Source organism: Pelodiscus sinensis, chromosome 1 (assembly GCF_052426305.1).
Source record: "Pelodiscus sinensis isolate ZL-2025 chromosome 1, ASM5242630v1, whole genome shotgun sequence".
Taxonomy (NCBI): domain Eukaryota; kingdom Metazoa; phylum Chordata; order Testudines; family Trionychidae; genus Pelodiscus; species Pelodiscus sinensis.
This window is the reverse complement of record NC_143052.1, coordinates 87219267-87240526: the sequence shown is the minus strand read 5'-3', so window position 1 is coordinate 87240526 and position 21260 is coordinate 87219267. Positions and strand designations below refer to the sequence as shown.

The 21260-nt window shown below is 42.2% G+C and overlaps 1 protein-coding gene across 1 annotated transcript in view; it reads left to right on the top strand.

Annotated features, from left to right (window-relative positions):
• The first annotated feature begins 5254 nt into the window (after positions 1-5254).
• Positions 5255-21260, top strand: part of NUP205 (nucleoporin 205) — an 87647-nt gene continuing 71641 nt past the window's right edge. Inside the window, exons 1-5 of the mRNA XM_006125865.5 lie at positions 5255-5416; positions 11985-12127; positions 13884-14055; positions 15827-15971; positions 18182-18341. Coding sequence (XP_006125927.3) covers positions 5389-5416; positions 11985-12127; positions 13884-14055; positions 15827-15971; positions 18182-18341 — 648 coding nt within the window. The 5' untranslated portion in view covers positions 5255-5388. The remainder of the gene's footprint in view (positions 5417-11984; positions 12128-13883; positions 14056-15826; positions 15972-18181; positions 18342-21260) is intronic.

Here is a 21260-nt window from a genome sequence, read left to right as displayed (position 1 = left end):
TACACTACACATTTTTGCTGCAGAAAATATGCTAATGAGGGACTAAATAGCATAAGTCGTAACATAATTTGCATATTTCCTGCTGTTTCTTTTTGCACAAGGGGTTTTGTGCAAAAAGAAGCAGTGTGGACTTTTTTTGTGTGTGCAAAACCCCCGTTTTGCTCAAGATCCTTATGCCTCTCCTTGGAGGCATAAGGATCTTGCGCAAAACTGGGTTTTTGCGGAAAACGAAAGTGGCTACACTGGTTCTTTTTGTGCAAAAACCCCTTGCGCAAAAAGAAACGGCAGAAAATATACTAATGAGATTGCGGCTTATGCTAATGAGTCCCTCATTAGCATATTTTTTGCCACAAAAATTCACAGTGTAGATGTAGCCATAATAAGTTATGCCTAGGGAAAAAATTATGGTAAACCGAAAAAGATACTAAAATATGCCCACTGCTATAAATGTATGGTTTAGCTAGCAACTATGCATGTATATTACTGTTTTTTTTATTAGCATAGATAGCTCCTAGAAACATCACCTCCCCAAAGAACTAGCTATATTGACAGAAGCTGTGTCTCCATTGGGGATTTTGTTGGCAAAGCTTTGTCAGGGCATGTTTTTTTCACAACCTTAGCTGATGTAGGTATTTTGTTATATAACTTATAAGTGAAGCCTAAGTCACAGTCCACCTTTCTATGATTCTGCCTGGATAATGGGATCATACATTACAAGATAACAAAGTGAAAATAAGCAAAGGATCATGGTTTAAGGGCTTATTTACAGCAAAGGTTGTATTACTTTAGCTATATGGCTACGTCTACACTACATGCTTCTTGCGCAAGAAGCCTTTTGTGCAAGAGTTTTTGCGCAAAAACTTCTTGTGTAAGAGCACGTCCACATCTCAAAGCAAATTTCAAAAGCGATGTGCTTTTGCACAAGAGAGCGTCCACACTGCATGGACGCTCTTGCGCAAGAAAGCTCTGATCGCCATTCATAGAATGGCCATCAAAGCACGTGTGCTTTTTCCCATCTGGAGCGTCTACACTTGCCTTCTTGTGTAATAGCTGTAGCGCTAAAAGCAGTTATGCCTCAGAAAAGGAGGTTTACCTACGGCAGAAAAAGCCCTCTGTTCTGCCGTTTAACTGCCTATTTAATTGTGAAGAGCTCATTTGAGGTTTGGATGCTCCTCAGGTTTTTGCGCAAAAGCAGCTGTTTTTGTGCAAAAAACCTTGTAGTGTAGATGTAGCTTATCAGTATAGTTAAATCAGTACAACCTTCCTAGTGTAGACTGTGCCAGGATAGATGAAGTGGTACAATTTCCCTAATTTGAAGACTACAAAGATTATGCCAATATGCCTTATTTCCATACGTTAAAGGGAATAAGCTATACCGCTGTTAGGCATCACTGTACCAATTATATATTTAGCATGTGCATATTGGGCTACACATTAGTGTTGTCGGTGCCTACTGTGCTGGGATTCATTGAGCTGATGCTCCTGAAATTCAACTTGCTAGTTGCTTCATTAGTTTTCCTGACTACTGTAAGGTTCTGGCAGGTGTCGCAAGAAGAACACTTGAGTTGTACTGATATAACTATTTGGGGTAAAAATCACACCCACACACCAAGTTGAACTAGTATAGACAAGGCCAAACTATATGCTGTTCTCACTAGATTCACTCATCTAAAGACCCCCTCTCGGACCCATTTTTCATTGCATCATGTTGTTGTTATCTAAGCTATTGGCAGAGCAAGTTGTTGAATTATTTGGAAGTTTTAAATGGTAGATGTGTGGGAGTTACAGAGGATCTTCTCTTCCAATGGGATTTTTTAAAAATGCATACAATCTGGAAACATTTTAATGTCAAAAGAAACATGACAACCCTCCCTTCTGCCAAAATAAATCTTTCTCATTTTTGCTTTCTCCTTTATCTTTTTACTTTCAATATCCACCCCTTCCCTCACACACTTTTTCCTACCTGAAATAAGACAGTTTGAATCTCCTGTCACTTCTGTCATTTCCTGACCTTTTAGTGGGCTAGATCCATAACTGACAAATGGCCAGGACCAGAATGAGAAAGAGTTTAGTGGTATAAAATGTCTTTCACTTAAATAAGCAAATTAGTTTCATGTGAGCAATAGCCAAAAGAAAATATATCCTTTTCTCAAATATCTACCCTTCAAACTCTGTGAGAAGAAATTTTTCTGGCAGGATGGGTTTTCTCTTTCTTTCTTCCTTTCTTTTCCTTTGTTTCCATCTCTCCCTTTTTTGGTTGTACTAATCTCCAATGTAATTCCCTTTCTTCTGGCTTTTGTCTTTTTTCCTCCTTTGTCTCTCATTATTTCATCCTTCCTCTCAAGTGTCTCTGCTTTCTCTGAATTGCCTTTTTTCTTTCCCCACCTATCCAATTGTTTTTGTCCGCTCTACTTCTTCAGTATTTGCTGTCTGTTCTATATGTATATAGTTTGAAGGACATGATTTTGCAGGAAAAGTAACTTAATTTTAATAAAGTTCAAGTGTGAAAATGTTAGGTACTGGCCACTGACATGAATGTGTCTCTCGAAGGCATCTCTTATCTCTATGGGAATATACTGAAGAAAAGTTGCAATCAGTATAGTGACTGGGACAGGAAAGCCTTCCAAGAGATATTATTTTGAAACAGAAGGGCAGTAAATAGACCAAAGGGTGTGTCTGAAACTCTGGTGCGCTGGCCAGATACAATTCACCAGGGTTAGTCCCTGGCAAGCACCAGATGCTTCATTTGGCTGCTGTTTGTGGGAGGTGGTGCAGGCCAGGCCACCGCTTTTTGTAGCTGTCATTTGTTGGAGACAGTAAACCGTGGCCAACAGGAGCTGTGAGTGGCCATCCCTGTGAATGCTCAGGTAAACAAAGTATCTGACAGACCGCTAGGGGCTAGCCCAGATGAACTGCGTCTGGTCTGTGGGCTCCAGATTTCCCACCCCTGAAGTAGACAGTCTTCAGATGTAGCACACTTGTTAAATATTAGTACACCTTCCTTAGTTCCAGATATATGTCTAACTGTTTTCTGTGCCTTTTCTTTATTTCTGACAGTTCTTTCCTCAACTTTCTTTTGATAATCTATTTTGCCACAATTTAGAAGTTCTTGGCTCCATGTTGAAGTGCACCGGAGGAGTGTCCACACAACCTTTTTGCACAAAAAGGTTTATTCCTCGTGGGGAGAGGAATAATTCTTGAGCAAAAAACCCTCTCTTATGACGATCTACTGTAAACTTTCTTGTGCAAGAACAGGCTTGTAGTGTGGAGGCTCCGCAAATGTTTCCACAAGAATGGGTGTTCTTGTGCAAGAAGCCTGCACTGTAGACATAGCCTGAGATGGGTAGGTTCCCTGGTGTTCAGGATTAGATGCTTTATTCCATAATCAAAGACCACAAGAAATAGGATTTCAAATCCAATTAACTTGCTTGTAGAATTGGTAAAAAACTTTAGATGTTTTAAAATTAAAATTTGGGTTTGTTTTTTGGTAAATGATTTTTTTTCCAGAAGAAAGGTCCCTTTTCATCACATTTAAAAAAATATTTTCCTTTAAAATTTTTCCTGATTTTTAATGAACAGTTGCAGAAATTGAAGATATTCAGTTTTTGAAAACCTAAAATGTGATAATTGATTTATAGTTTTTAGTTGAAAAACTAAGAAATTTTCTACTGTCTCTGCATTAATTTCACTATTAAGGAATCACACTTTCCTTATAGCACACATTTGAGGAATATTTTTTTCACAGTGATGGCTATAAAGAAAGGGATATAATGGAAGACACTTTGTTCATCAGAATCTGACAAAGGAAGGCAGGAAAAATGGAGAGGGATAAAACATATATATTATGTTCATTATGGGAGATAGGAGTTATGAAACAGAATCTGATTAGAGAGACAAGATAGGTGAGGTAATATCTTTTTTTGGACCTACTTCAGCCCTGAAGAAGAGCTCCACTAGGAAGCTTGTCTTTCTCACTAACAGAAATTGGTCCAAAAATAGGTATTAGCTCATTCACTTTGTATCTGTAATATCCTGGGAACTACACAGTTACAACAGTACTGCATGCATAGAATCTGATTGCCTCATAAAAAAGTCCATTTGTGGTCACATGTACATGTGCCTAGTTTTATTAGTGAGTAGGCCCACTGAAAAATATTTTAATAAAAGTAAAACACAGCAATACAAAGACCATTAATACAAATATATATAATATGAAGGAACCAAGCACAGTAACATTTCCAAATGACTTTTACTATTAAACCTATAATTGTTATAACTCACACTCATACCACAATATAAATTAAATTGCATGATGTCATTATTTGTTTTATTACAATTGTGTCATTTTTGTAAACATGTCTCCTTTGGTTTCCAGTAGCTAAACTAGTAGTCTGGAGACTTGAGGTCAGTTTCTCTGTAGGATATTGATCTATAATATTGATTGATGCAACATTGTGTAAATCAGCCTGCCCTGTCTGTTTTCTCACTTGAAAAGTGTTTTGAGATAATTACATGAAATGTGCAATCTGTTATTTTTACACTGCACTCCAGGTGTTTATTAAAAACAATTTTCTGAAAAAGTTATAAAGGGTCCAAAATGGTTTAAAGTAGGAAAGGCTGGTCGCTGTGACTACTTAAATAGATTATATTAATATAATCTTTGGAAATCTAGTTTTTGAAACTAAGTATATATTTTGTAAACAGGATAGCAAAATAACATTATTTCCCATTCTAGGGTGGGTTCAGCAGATTTTGTCCCCTGGAGTGGTCCTGGTGCTTGTGAATTTTTTCTTGGTTGTGCAAACATGATAATGGGATGTGGTTTTGTGAGCAGAATAAAGCTTCTGCATATCCATCCATCTGGTTTCACTCTGGGTAAAGGGTATGGGAGCAGAGCTGGACTACCTGGGAACTTTAAAAGCTTCAGCGGTGGAAGCCAAGTTTATCTGTAACAGGAAAAACTAAAACCAAAAAACCAGCAAATAGACTAGTAGCACAGTAAAGACTAACCATCTACATATTTTGTTAGTTTTTAAGATGCTACTATATCTGTTGTTTTTTTCCTGGAAACTTTAGTTTAGTAGTTTGCGCCACTTCCCATAATCCATAAATGGACTACAATTCCCGGCATGCATTGCAGCCCACGAAGGCCCCCTCCCACAATTTTCTACAGGCAGCCCTGCCTGTTTCAAAGGGACCCAATACCAGGAGTGGGGTGTATAATTGATTAATGTATTAGGGACCATCCCACTATGGATTTTAGGGGAAGCAGCGTGCCCTGTAGGCGGCGAGGAGAGCGGTATTTCTAGGCAGGCAGCGCTTCAAGCGCCTCCAACTCTTTCTGGGCCTCTCTGAGGCGGCGGCGGCGCCTGTTAGTTGCTTTCCAAGATGGCGGCGCTGTTGGCGGTAAATTCAGGTAAAAGGCTCCCGAGCGCGAGGCCGGTAACAGGGGGCGGCGCCGCGCCGGCTCGTGCTGCCCCTGTCCCCGCCCCGCCCCGCCCCGCCCCGCCCCGCCCGAGGGGAACGGCCGCGGGGGGAGAAGTGCAGCAGCAAGAGGAGGCGGCGGCGCGCGATCTGTGGCCCCCTCGGCTCCGGGCCCGCCCGTGTGTGCCTGGCTGGCAGAGACCGTGCGCCAGCCCCGCCCCGGGAAGCCTCCTACAAGAGCCGGGGTGCGGGGTCCTTTGCCTTTTAGTTTCTGAGCCCGGGGGGGGGGGGTCTAGGGCCGGGCCCCCACTGCTCTCTGCAGCCCCCGTGCCTGGCAACGCGTCTTCGGTCGAGCCAGGACCCCCCCCCCCCCCTCGGGTCTGGCATAATCGCAGGAGCAGGTGCTCCGAGGAGAAACACCCCAGGGGCCCCGCGTCGCCAGATCTCCTCCTGGCAATAGTTAGGCTGCTAGTGCTGCTGACAAGGGATGTGGAAGCGCAAACGTGTGTGCGATTAATGTGAATGGTTACACATAAGTGCCGCCCACGGCGCTGCTGCGTCTGTATCAAAGGGAGCAGTGCAGGGGGCGGGTGGGAGCCGATACGTGGGGAGCTACCTCCCCCCCCGCCCACGTGTAACTGCTGAAATTTTCATCAGTTTCACATTTACATGAATACACGCACCTTGTGTTCCCCATCTCTCATTTCTTGTCTCCCTCATGGATTGTCAAATGCTTGGTGCAGGGACTCTTGCAGAGTATCTGGTGCAATTGGGTCCTGGACAAAGACTAGATTTCCTAGTCACTACGGAAATATAAATGATAAAATTGTGAGACATGGCAACCCAAGTAACGTGAGGGAGATAAAGCTTTAGGGGGCAGTTCTCACTGCCCTTTGGTGCCATTTGGGGTGTTCATGTCCTGCATGATGGGTGCAGGGACTTTCTCTTCAGCCCCTACATTATCAAAATCTGAACCCTAATCTTTTAGGAACAAAAGCTTCAGGCAGTAGCCGAGTTAGTCTGTACAGGATAAACTTAAAAAACAACAAATAGTCTGATAGCACTTTAAAAACTAACAAAACATGTAGGCTATGTCTACACTCGCGGCTTTTTGCGTGGGAAATATGCAAATGAGGTTAAGCGTGGAATATTGCCGAGCCTCATTTGCATACCTAATAAGCTGCCATTTTAGCAGAAGACGCTCTTGCACCAGAAGGAGCTGACTACACTGCCCCTTCTTGCGCAAGAAAAACCCTCTTGTGCAATGCCGTTATTCCTGAAAATAATCAGTTTAGCGGCGTTGCGCAAACAGGTTTTTCTTGTGCAAGAAGGGGCAGTGTAGGCAGCTCCTTCTGGTGCAAGAGCCTCTTCTGCAAAAATGGCAGCTCTTTAGGTATGCAAACGAGGCTCGGCGATATTCCACGCTTAGCCATGTTTTCATATTTCTCATGCAAGAAGCCGTGAGTGTAGATAGCCGTAGACGGTATCATGAGCTTTTGTGGGCACAACCCATTTCTTTAAGTTTATCCTTTTAGAAACAGTACTACTTTTAAATTGAAAATAGCTGAACTAGATTTAGCCCCTGTCCTACAAACATGTGATGCCACTAGTAATACTCTCTCACGTAAAATGAACCTTGTGCATGTTTTAAAGTTTGAGACTGTAGCATGTGGCTTATTCTTCATAAGGAAAAATCTTTGTTGTGGCTTGAAATAAACTACTAGAATGCATTGGAGAGTATGGGAGAGGATGATGGGATTGCAGCAGGGTCTAGAGGCACTCTTGGTAATGGAGTGCTGCATGCTTGTGAACATACACGCAAAACACTATCCTCAATCCAGCTAGGGGGAAGGAACAACATGCTGTGATTCCCACCAGGGTACTGTTTCTGGATCCTGCTAAGGAACTCCATGCTTAGCAAATAAATGGTGGAAATGCAGCCTACTATTTCTTGTCTCATCTTCTAGATGTTGTAGAGTGGAAAGCTGTTCACTCTCCAAAGGTTTTTTGTCCCCCCCCTCTTTTTTGAGCTTCCCTTTTTCCTTTCCCCAGTTTAATTTTTTATCTTCACAAATTTTAGTGGCTTCCTTCAGCTATCATGGCATGAAAGAAGGGGGGGGGGGGACAAAAAACCTTTGGAGAGTGAACAGCTTTCCACTCTACAACATCTAGAAGATGAGACAAGAAATGAGCAGCAGCGTGGAGGGAGGGCAGGGGAGGTTGCCACAAAGCAGCCTCTGCTTGCGGGGGGTCCCAGCTCCCCACCGGGACCCCTGTGGACAGGGGCTGCTAGACCCAGCATGAGCTGGGACTAAGCAAGCCTGGCTCTGTCCCCAGCTTGTGCTGGGTCTGGGACCTACCCCTGCTGCAACTCCCCCGTCGACTTCCCTTACTCCTCACCACTGCAAGGAATACTGTGGTTGACAGACCTGCTAAATCGAACCACAGAATATTGATCACTGGAGCATCAGTCCTCCAGTATTGTGGACAAGGCCTTAGTTTAAAAACTACCCGTGCCTTGTCCCCACCATGAATTTATACTGAGATTGGCTTTGTTTTCACTGCAAAAAAAGTGCAACTATCTCAGTTTTAGTTAAAGTATTTCAACTTTTCTGTGTAAACAAGGCTGTAGATCCGTGGTCACCAACAGGTCGATTGCGAGCTACTGGTTGATCTCGAGGCCTCGACCAGTAGCTCACGAGGTGTCCTGTCCGCCCCGCCCCCATTTCCCTCCCACCCCCCAGAAGCCCCACTACTTACCTCAAGAGGTAGTGTCGGCTTCAGAAGTCCCGTGGCTTAGAGCCACTTCTGGCAATGCCAGAAGTGTGCTAGCTGCTCTGCCGGCTCCCTGCACCGCACAGGAGGGTGAGTCAGCCCTGCAGGAGGCGCGCAGAGGGTTTCCGGCAGGCACGGGGGGTTGGCCCCGGGGCAGGTGTTCGCGCAGGGCTTCCCGGCGCGGTGGGGGGAGGGTTGGCCCCATGGGCAGGCGCGCATGCGGGGCTTTCCTGCACGGGGGCGGGGGGGGGGGGAGTTGGCTCCAAGGCAGGCATGCGCACGCGGGGCTTCCCTGCATGGGAGGAGGGGGCGGTGCTGGCTGCGGGGCAGGCGTGTGCGTGGCTTCCCTGCGTGATGGGAGGGTCGGCTCCCTGGGCAGGCGCACGCGCGGGGGGCTTCCCTTCAGGGGAGGGGAGGGCTGCCCCTGGGCAGGCGCGCGCAGGGCTTCCCTGCACAGGGGGGGTCGGCCCTGGGGCAGGCGCGCGCGCGGGGCTTCCCTGTGCAGGGGGGTGGGAGGGGTTGGTCCTGGGGCAGGCCCGCGCGCGGGGCTTCCCTGTGTGGGGGGGAGGGAGGAGTTGGCCCTGGGGCAGGCGCGCGCTGGTTTCCCTGGGGGAGGAGGGAGTATGCTGGGAGAAGGGAGATGCAGGGGACTGTCTGCGTCCACTGGCACCCCACTTCCCAGCCCGCTCTCCCGAGTCATAGAATGCTGTCCCCACTCCTGTCCCCAGCTACAGAACTCGGTCCCCATTCCTGTCCCCACTCCCCGAACTCTGTCCCCACTGGCACTCTGTCTCCTGCTGCAGAACCTTGTCCCCACTAGCACCCTGTCCTCTGCCCTCCCAGCACCCTGTCCCCTCTCCTCTGCCCCCAGCCGCAGTACTCTGTCCCCACAAAATGTATAATTATAAATGTTTCATTTTAGATTTAAATAGCATGAATACAAAACAGACCATTTATTTCATAACTATAAACACGTGATTTTAATTGTATGTATCACATAATTTAAAAATAAACTGTTGATCAGAGTGTGTAAGTGAGGGCTGGGGATAGCAAGTTATGGACAGGAGGAGAATAGAGAGGGCGGGGCTTCAAGGAAAGGGCGGGGTGGAGCTTCAAGGAAGGGGCGGGGCGGTAGATCTTCGCCTGTTCTGAGATTTAAAAAGTGATCTTGGGTGTAAAAAGGTTGGAGACCACTGCTGTAGATTGAAAGCTTTATAGTGCAGAGGCCATCTTTGTGTTATATGTGTTGTGTAATACCTAGCATAGTGGGGCCATAATTCTTGATTTGGTGGCCTTTAGAAATACTGCAAAACAAATAATACAGTATCAAAGGGGTAGCCATGTTAGTTTGTAATAGAAAAAACTTAAAATACAATGAATAGTCGTGCAGCACCTTACAGACTAACAAAAATGTAGATGGTATCATGAACTTTTGTGGGCACAACCCACGTCTTCATCTGATACCATCTACATTCTTAGTCTCTAAGGTGCTGCAGGACTATTCATTGTTTTTCTATTACAGACTAACACAGCTACCCACCGTTTTGTTTTGAGAAGAATTTGAAAATTGTTTCAGGAACATCAGTGGTATCCAGCAAACAAAATGTTGGCATTTGCATGTTAGACTGGTGGCTGATTATTTGGAGGGTTGTTATTTCTAAACCATCAGAATAGTTGATGATACTCTGTAGACAGGAGTCATTAAACATAGTGCTACAGCGATTCATGCTCTTGTAATGCGCTCTACATGGGGCTGACTTTGAAGAGTCTTCGGAAGCTTCAACTGGTCCAGGATGCGGCTGCTTGAGTTTTCGCTAATACTTGTTATACAGAGCACATTATGCTGGTGCTCCGGCAGCTGCACTGGCTTCCGGTATGTTTCCGGGCAAAATTCAAGGTCTTGGTTATGACACACAAAGCCCTAAATGGGTTGAAATCGGGGTATTTGAAGGACTGTCTCCTCCTATACAACCCGCCTGGGGTCTGAGGATGGCTGAGGAGGCTCTGCTCCGTGTTCCTCCACTTGTGGAGATAAGGTTAACATCTATGCGGATTGGGGCCTTCTCAGCCTTTGCCCCTAGGCTATGGAATTCTCTCCCCAGGGATATTCACCTGGTGCCAGTGCTGCCACTGTTTTGGCACCAGGCTAAGGCCACTCCTTTTACCTGTGCTTTTATTGGTGTTTAATTGTGTGTATTTGTCCTTCCTTTTGAGGTGTTTTAGCAGGTTTTATGCCCCCCCTTTGGGGGGTCCTGTATTTTACTTAAATGTATATTTATTTATTTTGTGTGTTTAAACATTTTGTAAACCGCCTCAAATATTTTAAATAGAGAGGCAGGGTAGAACTATTTTAAATAAATGAATAACATACTATTGCCTTCATACTATTGCCAGTTTTACTATCTAGTTCGAAGAATGATTTCTGCATTATGGTATCATATTTGAATATTAAGGTTGCTGTTGAAAGATGAAATAGGATGCTGTTTTTGTTTTGTCTGTGCTCTTGAAAGAAATTAAACTTTTAGTGTACGCTTCCTAAATTCCTTCCTGTGCATAGAAATTTTGATCCAGAATATCCTTTCTAATGTGGAGCGATCACTCATCCTCAGTGCTAAATTCAGTTGTAGCATTTCCAAGTAAAACTTGTGCCAATGGTACCAGGTAAAGGAAGAGAGTAGGGTCTTAAACTTGGCCTGAATAACAGTCAGTAACACAACACAATAACACAGTTTTTTGGAGGATGGTCTGTCTTCTAAAAATAACCCTGGGGAAAAAATCTCAGTACAAGTTAATGCTGCTTCATTAATCTTTTGTATTATAAAACAAATTCATATTTCTATAACTGACTTTTTTCATTCCTGTAGAATATGAACATGTATTATCTACTCCTAAGGATTTATGTGTAAAATATTAATAGCCAGAATTTATATACTCTGTCAAATGTTTATCAATACAATGCTTTATTTAGTATTCATTGCTTTTGTTTACTCTATTTCTTACTCTTCCGCCATTAGGTGGTATGGCAGCAACAAGTGTGGAAAAATCTCTTAATAGAGTACAATCTGGTGAATCCAAAACACCTTTTAAACTGTACTTTTGTTAAAATTAGAAAACGATTATTGCATTTAAAAAATGTGATTTATTTTTATATATATATATATATATATAAAGCTTAAAATATTCGACGTAGATGTAATTCATCAAGTATGCAGAGCATTGTTATTCACGTACGTTCTCTGATATTGTTGAATTTATTCATTGTGGTCTGTGGTATCGAGCTAAAAGCAGGAAGCTTGCTGTGCTTCATTTGATTCTGGTACAGAATCTACTGTTCAACCCTTACTTATCCCACTAGTCCTACTGAAGTTGATAGAATGCAGGATCAGACCTATATTTGTAACAAATATGTCTGTGTAAAGAAATTTATCAGAGGAAGCACATGGCTCTTATAGTCAATAGTAGTGTGGAATCAGCACAAACCTTACTTCATATGCCCTTGCTTTATGTGCATGTCACTTTATTAATACCAGTAGGGAAAAAACTAAATGGACAGAAACCAGTGGAATCTGAGAATCCTGTCATGGGCAGTGGTAAACAAAATGCCTCCCAGGCCACACGCAGAACCTTGATGGGCTGCACACAGCCCACGGACTGCACGTTGCCTATCACTGCTATACAGTAAATCTAAATAATAACCTGTTTTTAGAATGTACTTTGTGGATAAATAATCTTTCCTCTATAGTTCCTATTTTCAATATGATTTATTTTCAAACTTTTCTTTTTAGCTGCCAGTTTATGGGGTCCATACAAAGACATCTGGCAAACAGTGGTAAATGCTATCTGGAAAAGGCAGCCTGAAGCCATCCATCTCTTGGACCAGATTTTAAAGAAACACAAACCTGACTTTATCTCACTATACAGAAACCCGGTAATTAACATAATGTTTTCTCTTTTGGAATGAGTTGGAGCGAGATTAGTGTGCTTTGTTTGTCTTTTTTCTTACTTACTTACTTACACTCTTCCCCCCCCCCCGGCTCTCTCTCTCTGCAGGACAACAGAGGGACATCATCATGTCACTCTGTGCCCTGCCTGACTCCTCCCACTCTCTCCCGGCTGCCACACCTTGGCTTGGCCCTCCCTGGCAGCCGGGGTATGAACTGAGGCTGCCTACCCCCAGAGACAGGGGTTGGCAAGTGTAACAAGCAGGGAGCACAGCCCCCTAGTTTTTTTGTTTTGTTTAAAGATCATTACTCTTTGAGGTAGAGGCTATTTTATGTTTATCCATACCCAAGAATAAAAATAACTGGAAAGATTCTTATTACAGGATGGACCTCCCTGGTCTGGCATCCTTGGAACCTGACCGGTCCCAAATGATGGAATTTGCTAGACCATGGGAGGTCCCCTGCCACCGGCTCACTAGTCCACTGCTGCTCTACTTCTGGCCTCAGTCAGCCCCAGTCAGCCCCTCCGCCTCCAGCTGGCTGTGCGACTGGACCGCCCTCTGCTGCAGGGCTCCCTATGCTACCAGACCACCCCCTGCTGCGGGGCTTCCAGTTATGCTGCTGGACTGCCTTCTGCCTTAGGGCTCCCTATGCCACTGAACAGCCTCTTGTTGCAGGGCTCCTGGCTGCACTGCTGGCAACCCCTGCTGTGGGGCTACTGGTCTCCTGCCACTGAACCCAGGATGGTGGGGGCAGGGGCTTTGGTCCAGGAACATCTATGATTTGCAAGGACCACAGATGTTGCTGGACCAGAGAATCCCAGGTAACCTGTATTTATCTGGATTCTTTTGCACTTAAATAATTTCATGTTAAGCATAATTTTTCTTCATTGGTTTTCAAACTATTTTCACAATACCCTCTGCTCAGTCAATTAAGCACTGATGGGTTTTTCTACTTAATCCATGCCTCAGAGATGGAGCACGTAATTATTTCTACTTGTGTTTTTTCCATCTTTATAATACAGTTACTTAAGCATTCCATCAAAAGCAAAGCAAAGGAGGTGAACGTTTGAAAATATAAAGCGTAAAGGACGTTCCTTCTGAAGATTGTGGGATGAAATGGAAAAACCCATTTAGCTTTTGACTGGTGGAGGAGTAGACATTTATTTAGAAATAACATTACAGTAAGGAAAAAATACCTATCCTACAACATTTATAGTAGAAGCTTTCATTTTTATTTGTAAACTGATAGATTGAAGGCTTTAACAATGACATACAGTATAGGATCTTGTTTCTCTACATTTTAGCAGTTGACCAACATCCAAAAAAGGAATAATGTATTATTTGTAAAACAATTAATTCTTTAATAGTTTCTCATCAACATTCATGGTATCTTTTTTGTTAGTTAGATCTGTTTCTGATGGGAAAATTCCTGTTGGGAATATATCAACAGCTACTTGAATACTTAAATAATTGTAAGTGAAGTAAGCTCCAGCACTAATGGTATAAGATCATTTTTGCTTTTGCCTAAAAAGAACCCCTGTTCTGTGTAACACTGTGAAAACTCATTTTCTATTTGCGTGTAAAAATGTATGCAATGTTTGTGATGAAAGCCTAATATGTTGCTATAAAGAAGAATTAATGTGACAAGGTTTGGTCTCTTGATTAGCTCTTACAGAAATGAATAATGGTTCAGCATCTTGCTGTATTGGGAACTTCTTTACTTTTTGTTTGTTGTTTACAGCCAAAGAATGTGCAACAGCATGAGAAGATTCAGAAAGCAAGTACTGAAGGGGTTGCCATCCAGGGACAGCAGGGTACCAGACTTTTGCCAGAGCAGCTCATCAGAGAAGCCTTTATCTTGAGTGACCTCTTTGATATTGGAGAGCTTGCAGCTGTTGAACTCCTTCTAGCTGGTAAGGAGTCACTGAACTGAGAGGACAATAGTTTCATTGAACAGTAAATGCTTTCTTAGAATTAGGGAAATTCAGTGTTTATGGCATCTTGCTGTAAGTACTGGTTTACTTAGCTAAGCACATGCTTAAATGCTCTGGATTAGGCTAAAGATGTTCCTAAAAATCTAAAATTATTCCTTGTACTGTAATAATATTTTGAATCTATTCACTTAATGAGTCGTAAAAGGGGAAATAATCTGTAAGGTGCTGGCAATCAGGATTGTTAGTTATTTTGAATAAGTACTTTATCACAAATGATTACTGGATTTGAGAAAGGATATTTTTATTTTTTTTTTTATATTTATTTATATATATACATATATATATATATATATATATATAATGATTGTTTTCTAGAAAAATGAATAATGTATTTAGGGATTAATTTGTGAAGTGTGTATTAGTTATACTCTGAGCCTGTGGCTTTGTGTGTTATAACATAGAAACTGATGCTCAGGATATGAATAATATGATGGCAAGTAATTCGCAGTACCTGACAAGCAGATAAATGATAATGTCTGTGAATTTTCTGTAACTTAAAGGCTTTAAATCTTGGTTTTTAGGGTTCCATAATTGAGCCAGATGTTATGGGTAGAACCCTGTGTGGATATAAAATTTGTATCTGCAGCTATATCCACAAAAATGAGCCACAGATATTGGCTGCAAAGTGGATATCTGCAGATTTTCAGGACTCTATTTAGGGTCCTGTTACTCAAAGGAGTGGGGGAGGTTCTCTGACTTGCAATGCACAGGAGGTCAGACTATTATAGTGCCATCTGACTTCAAGGTATGTTTTTATTTTAAAAAAAAATGGCATTAGGAGTCGTCATTAGGTTGACTCATCAGACTCGTTATCTCTTCAGAGATGAAGCTTTTTTGCTTATTTTTATTAAATGTGGGTATGATCTTGTTGATAGCTTTTACAGGTGTCCACTTTATCATGAAGTCCTGAAACAAGTTAAACAAAGTTGGAAGTTAATGCTTTCTGTCTGAATGAGCACAGAAAAACTGACTGTAAAGTACAGTTAGGGTACGTCTAGACTACATGGCTCTGTCGACGGAGCCATGTCGATTTGTTTGTTCGGCAAAGGGAAATGAAGCCGCAATTTAAATAATCGCGGCTTTATTTAAATTTAAATGGCTGCCGCGCTCTGCCAATCAGCTGTTTGTTGGCAGATGGGGGCAGTCTGGACACTCCCCAGCCGATATGAAAGCCCTTTATCAACCTCCTCGGTAAACCTCATCCTACGAGGCATAACGTGGAGGTCAATAAAGGGCTTTCAGGTCAGCGCGGGAGCGTCCAGACTAGCGCATTGAGCCGACAAACAGCTAATCAGCTGTTTGTTGACTCAGCGCAGCAGCCATTTAAATTTAAATGAAGCTGAGATTATTTAAATCGCGGCTTCATTTCCTTTTGCCGATCAGCCTAATCTACATGGCTCAGTCAATGGAGCCATGTAGTTTAGACACACCCTTAATGTTTTGTTGACCTTTTCTTGTACAGTGTATGAGGTTTTGATGATATTTCTTCTGCTTGTCTAATTTGGGTTTTAAGAGCAAAAGCCTGAAGCATCTGGGACCTATTGGTAGGAGCTGGAACAAACTGAATGATGGTCCATAAAATACAGCTCTGTATTTTGAATTTGAAGTCATTTGTTGGATTTGTAATTTAAAGATAGCTTTTTTTAAATGTTGAGAGTTTTTTGGTGGGTCTATGTTTTTCATTCTGCAGGGGAGCACCAGCAACCTCATTTTCCTGGACTTACAAGGGGTTTAGTGGCTGTTCTTTTGTACTGGGATGGAAAGAGATGCATTGCCAATTCACTGCGAGCCCTCATCCAGTCACGGCGGGGCAAGACATGGACATTGGAGCTCAGGTTTGTTTTTTAGTTCCATTTGGAGCCTTGGATGTGAGGCACATTGAAGAGCTGTCTGTGTTGGCCACTGATGCCTTTGTAGGCTTGTTAGGTTTTGAGGATGTAAGAATTTTCATATTTGTTCATTATAATTTGAGGGTGTTGTTTCATGTCTTTTTCAGCACAGTATTCTTCCATATTTTAAATACATTTTATTTGGCTATCTGGATTTCCCATTTTCTTCTGTTCCTCTATGCCTCTTCACCTTCTGGCTTTGTGTTGTGGTAGGTGTCGCTCCTTGCAGACCAGTTAAGGCTAGGGATGTTAAAGACTAGTCGACTATCCGATAAGTATTTGCTTATCAGATAGTCTTTTGACTAGTCGATATCCCCCTCTTGCTGCCTCTGTGAGATAGAGGCAGCACTTGCAAAGAGACAGCCACTGCGCAGTTGATTCGCAGATCAACTGTGCGGCGGCTGCCCCTTTAAAATGCTGCCTCCGTGTGTTTCAAAGGGGCAGCCGGGGAGCCTGAAGTCAGCTGGGGACTCCCCAGCTGATCCCAGGCTCCCCTCGGCATTTCCCCATTACCCGGGATTATCTGGGGATGTGATGTGAAGTGCTTATGTCCACTGCAGAGACTGAATTCTTTGCCTTTGCAAGGCTCCTAGCTCTTACAGTCTGGGAAACAAAGGAGTTTTAATACCAGTGTATCCATAGGCAATGATTTATGTTGTAACTCCCCTAGAGTATACTATATAAATGGAATTAGCTCCCTTTTGTCTGGGAGTCCTTTGAGTTTCCCATGAGACCTTGTTCAGAAGTACATTTTGAATTGCAACTTAGTTTTCTTATTCAGATAGAACATCTTTCTGATCAAATGGTGTTACGCCTAAATGAGCTGCTATTTGATTAAGAGATAGAAACAGAGATCTTCCTGAAGAGTGGGAAATCTGAATTTTGATCTGTTCATCACAAGCCTGAACAGGAAACTGCCTGCAAGCTATGTATGAGATAGATAGTAAGGAAGTCCTCTTCTTTGATAGCCATGCTTCATCCCTCTCCTCCTTTTAGTTCTATAGCAGAATCCACTGCCTCAAATCTTTCTTCTAAGATGTAATTATAATACACTATAAAAAATATTAGCTGAAAAAATTGCAATCACCTAATATTTGTTAACCTTCTAACATTCTGTAAAAGTGTAATGTCTTCACTTCTAGCCTACCTCTTTCCATATCCTCGCTGTTCACTTGATGCCTGTTCTGGTTTTAACTGAGATTGTAAGTTCTTCTGGAGAAGACTTTTTTGTGAAATGCCTAGTATATCTGTGGTGCTCTACAAGTAAAAATAATGCCCCTTCTCTCAACTTATTGTTATGAATCCCTGTAGACAGGGACCAAAGCCAGTGCTGCTTTCAAGTAGGTAGTACTCCATTAGTGTCACTGTAATTGTGCTTCCTTAACTCAAATTCAGTTTTGGTATAATAAGTGTTTAAGAAGATTGAGTTTTATCACAAAATAATTTGGTTACAGTTGTCTAAATTCTTATTTAAAAGTTTTTAAAATACATATGCAAGTAGTTTTGCATTGTGTATGTTAGGTATATAAAATCCCATTTAATTCGTTAACCGGCTAAATGTTATGTTTTAACTAGTTAAATGATTAAAGGCGCGGGCGAGTGGGGGAATGTGTCCCGTCCCCCCCCCCGGACAAGGACTACCCAGGCTGGTCAAAGCAGCCCCTGCCTGCGATAGGCCCCGCGGGGCTCCAGCCCCTACCAGGCAGACTCACTCATTAAGGGTGAAGCTAACCAGTTAACCATTCATATCCCTAGGATAGGTTGTGTTAATGTATGAATGTTTTTGGTTTTTTTTTTTTTTTTTTTAAATCCATGTCAATTGTGATTTTTTTTTTAAAGCTTTTACGGCCTTTAGGTTACCTGTGCTTTTATTTTTTTGCAAAAATCTTAGCTTAGCTGGTCTATTAACTAATCTCCTCATTTACATGTGATGGAAATTGCATGACCTTGATAATTTATATCCATTCATCATAACACTTTTTGAGAATTCGGCTTACTGGTTAGTTTGCAGTGTTCATTTAGTCAGTCACTGTGCTTAATTTGTTTGTTTTTTCTCTCAGATGTGGAATTTTTGTATATTTGTATAGCAAATTTCTTCTGCTGTGATCAGGAATAGCATTATTTGTTGTTTAATATGTTGTGTCTATTCATGATAGCACAGAGTTGGTGACCATGACAACACGCTTTACAGATGAGCTGATGGAGCAGGGTTTGACCCAGAAGATCCTGACTCTGGTATCTCATATTGATGTGAACAATGAGTTTGAGAAACTACAGAGGGAGCGAGGGCTGGGCAGTGAGAAACATCGAAAGGAGGTAAGAGAATCACTTTGCCAAGTTACTGCACAGATTAAAATATGGTTATAATCCCTGACAAAATATATTATGTGTTCATGTTTGGGATCTTCTCTCTAACAAAATCTTAATGGTAGTTTATTCATTTTTTTTTAAAGACATACTCTGGATTTAGATAATTTTCTCTTAGTTTGCTGCTCATTCCACTTGATTGAGGGAGGGTCGAGAACATTTTGAAGATGAGATAGGGAGCAGAAATGGATCAACCAGACTGTTCTGACTTTTAGAGTGGGACACTACATCAAGTAAAGAATTCAGCTGGAGGGAGCAGAATCTTGTGCCTATAGTTGTATTTGGATGGTTAGAAAAAAATCAAGGAAGGCTGTATGTTGCAGCTTCCAGGAGGAAAAAACCCAAAATTCTGGTTTCTGATAATAGTTTCAATAGTTTTAAAAGTGCTCTCTCAGCTTGCTGCCCCACAGTTGGTGCTGTTTGTTACCTCCTTCCCTTGCTTGTGATTTTGGCCTCTTTCTTTCTATTAGACCTGCTGGTAGTGTGTAATTTACGTCTTTCTCCCATTTTAAAAATTGCCCATGGGATTATTTTTATTTTCCTCCTTTCTGTTTCTGCATCCTTTGCACTGGATGAAGTGTTGTGAATAAATTCGCTTCCCTGGTTCAGCTGTGTGAGTTACTGCATGCTTGTCCTGCTTAGTTCCCAAACTCTTTACTAGAGCAACCCCTCTCTGCCTTCAGCAAAGAAGTAGAAGCAAAGACAACAAAAGACCAAATGAAATACAAAAATGTAACTTAAAATTTAAAACAAAGTAATTTTGATTTTACTTTAAACACTACACACACAAAATAAGGGGATTAAAAACTAAATTTCAAAATAAAATAGGCCAAAATGGGATCCAGTCATTTAAGCACATTTTGCCTAGTCTAGTTATGTTGCATGTCTTATGCCAAGACAGCTCCAATTAATAGTAACTACTAAGGATGTTAGTGTGTAGTCGCTTACATGATTAACCAATAAGCCTGAGTTTATTGGCTAATCCTAATGACAACAGACACCCTCCCCTTGTTACCTTTTATCAAAGGGTAGGTGGGGAGAGTCAGCAGCTGGTGCCTCCCTCCCATCTTGATGCCTCTGATAGCAAGACAGCTATGTGGGTTGAGTGTGGCAAGCAGGAGCCAGTACATGCTGGAAGCTGGCTTTCAAGCTGGCCCCCCGTGCATATCAGCTCTTGCGGAGCTGCCTGTCCCCCCCACTCCTCCCCAGAAGCAGCAGAGGGTGGAGGCAGTGGGAACTTGTGCTCCCTGCAAGCACCAGCTTCCACATTCAAAGCCACCAAACTGATGATATAGGAGGAATATTCCAGACTTAAAATTTCTATCCCCTTTGGCTGATGCACAAAGCTTTTCCAATACAGAATGGACTTTGGAAGAGTGGAAAAGGAGGAAGGAAGAAAATATATTAGCAGATAAAATGCATAAGAACATAAAAAATGACTATACGGAATCAGACTAATAGTCCATCTAGCCGTGGCCAGTTCCAGATGTTTCAGAGGGAATGAACAGAACAAAGTAATTATAGAGTGATCCATCCTCTGTCCAGTTCCAGTTTCTGGTAGTCAGAATTTTGCACAGTTTCAAAATTTTGTGTAGAATTTTCAATTTTTTGATGCAGAATTTTTATTAGTTTGGCACAGAATTCCCCGAGGAGTAAAGGTATAACTTTGTACATGCTTTTGTAGTAACTTTGAGGAAAAACAAAAGAACTGATCCCTGTTGGAGATTAAGTATATTAAAATTTTAATCTAACTAGTACATTTTTTTTGAAAACAATAAAAAACTGAAAATCATGCTGGTAGTATGAAAATGCTGTGTGCAACCTTTATGTATGCCATGCTTCCATATCTAACAATAATACTTAAAAATTGATGCATGACAATTAACAACCATTTTTTATTGCTTGGGTCAGTGAACAATCTTACTTGAGTTTAGTATTAAGACAAATGTGTGAAGAGGGGTATTTTTAGTCTGAGATCTTACCAAGGCTTTGAATATTAATACAGCTTTAGAACATGCTTAGGAAATGTCTGGATGTATTGAAAGAAAAAATGAATAGCATATCTCATTCCATACATTAATGGAGACTCAATAAAAGTACACAGATTTAAATTCCCAGAGTTGTCTATATGCAGGGCTCTACCAAATTCATAGCTGTGAAACGTGTAATGGACCATGAAACTTGATATCTCTTGTGAAATCTGGTGCCCAACTAGGGGCTTCTACCCTGCACGCGAGGTTCCAGCTGCTAGTCCTGGCCAGGGATGGGAAAGGACCAGATTTCCTCTTCCCCTGAAAGGGCTGCTTCAGGGCAGGTTAGACCCACCTTGAGGATCTCCTCCAGCTGCAGGAAGCTTGTCAGTGCCAGCTGTCACCTCCCTGTGTGGGGAGCCCGTGGCACCAGTTAACAACTGCCTACACGGGCAAGAGACTGTTGGGAAAATTGGACATGTGGGAACCCACCCCCCGTAAACTATGATCATCACTTCTGCACTGCTGGTGGTGGTGGTGCTGGCTTTAGAGTTGAGTGCCCAGTCAGCAGCCTTCCTCTCTGGGTGCCCAGCTCTGAAGACAGTGTCTCTATCAGTAGCAGGGCAGAAGTAAGGGTGGCAATCCTATGATTTCCACGCCCCAGTAGTCTTGCAGCCCTCCCACTCTGTCTGCCTTTTGGGTTGGACTTCTGTGAAATTTCAGATGAAAAAAATCTCAAAACAGAATACTAATTTTAAAAGCCCTGGTTGTGAAATTGACCGAAATGGACCATAAATTTGATGGGGTCCTAACTATATACATATCTAAATCTCATTCATGTTAAAAGCTATTGAATGTATATATCAAAGACTAAATCCTAATTGATCAAACCACATTT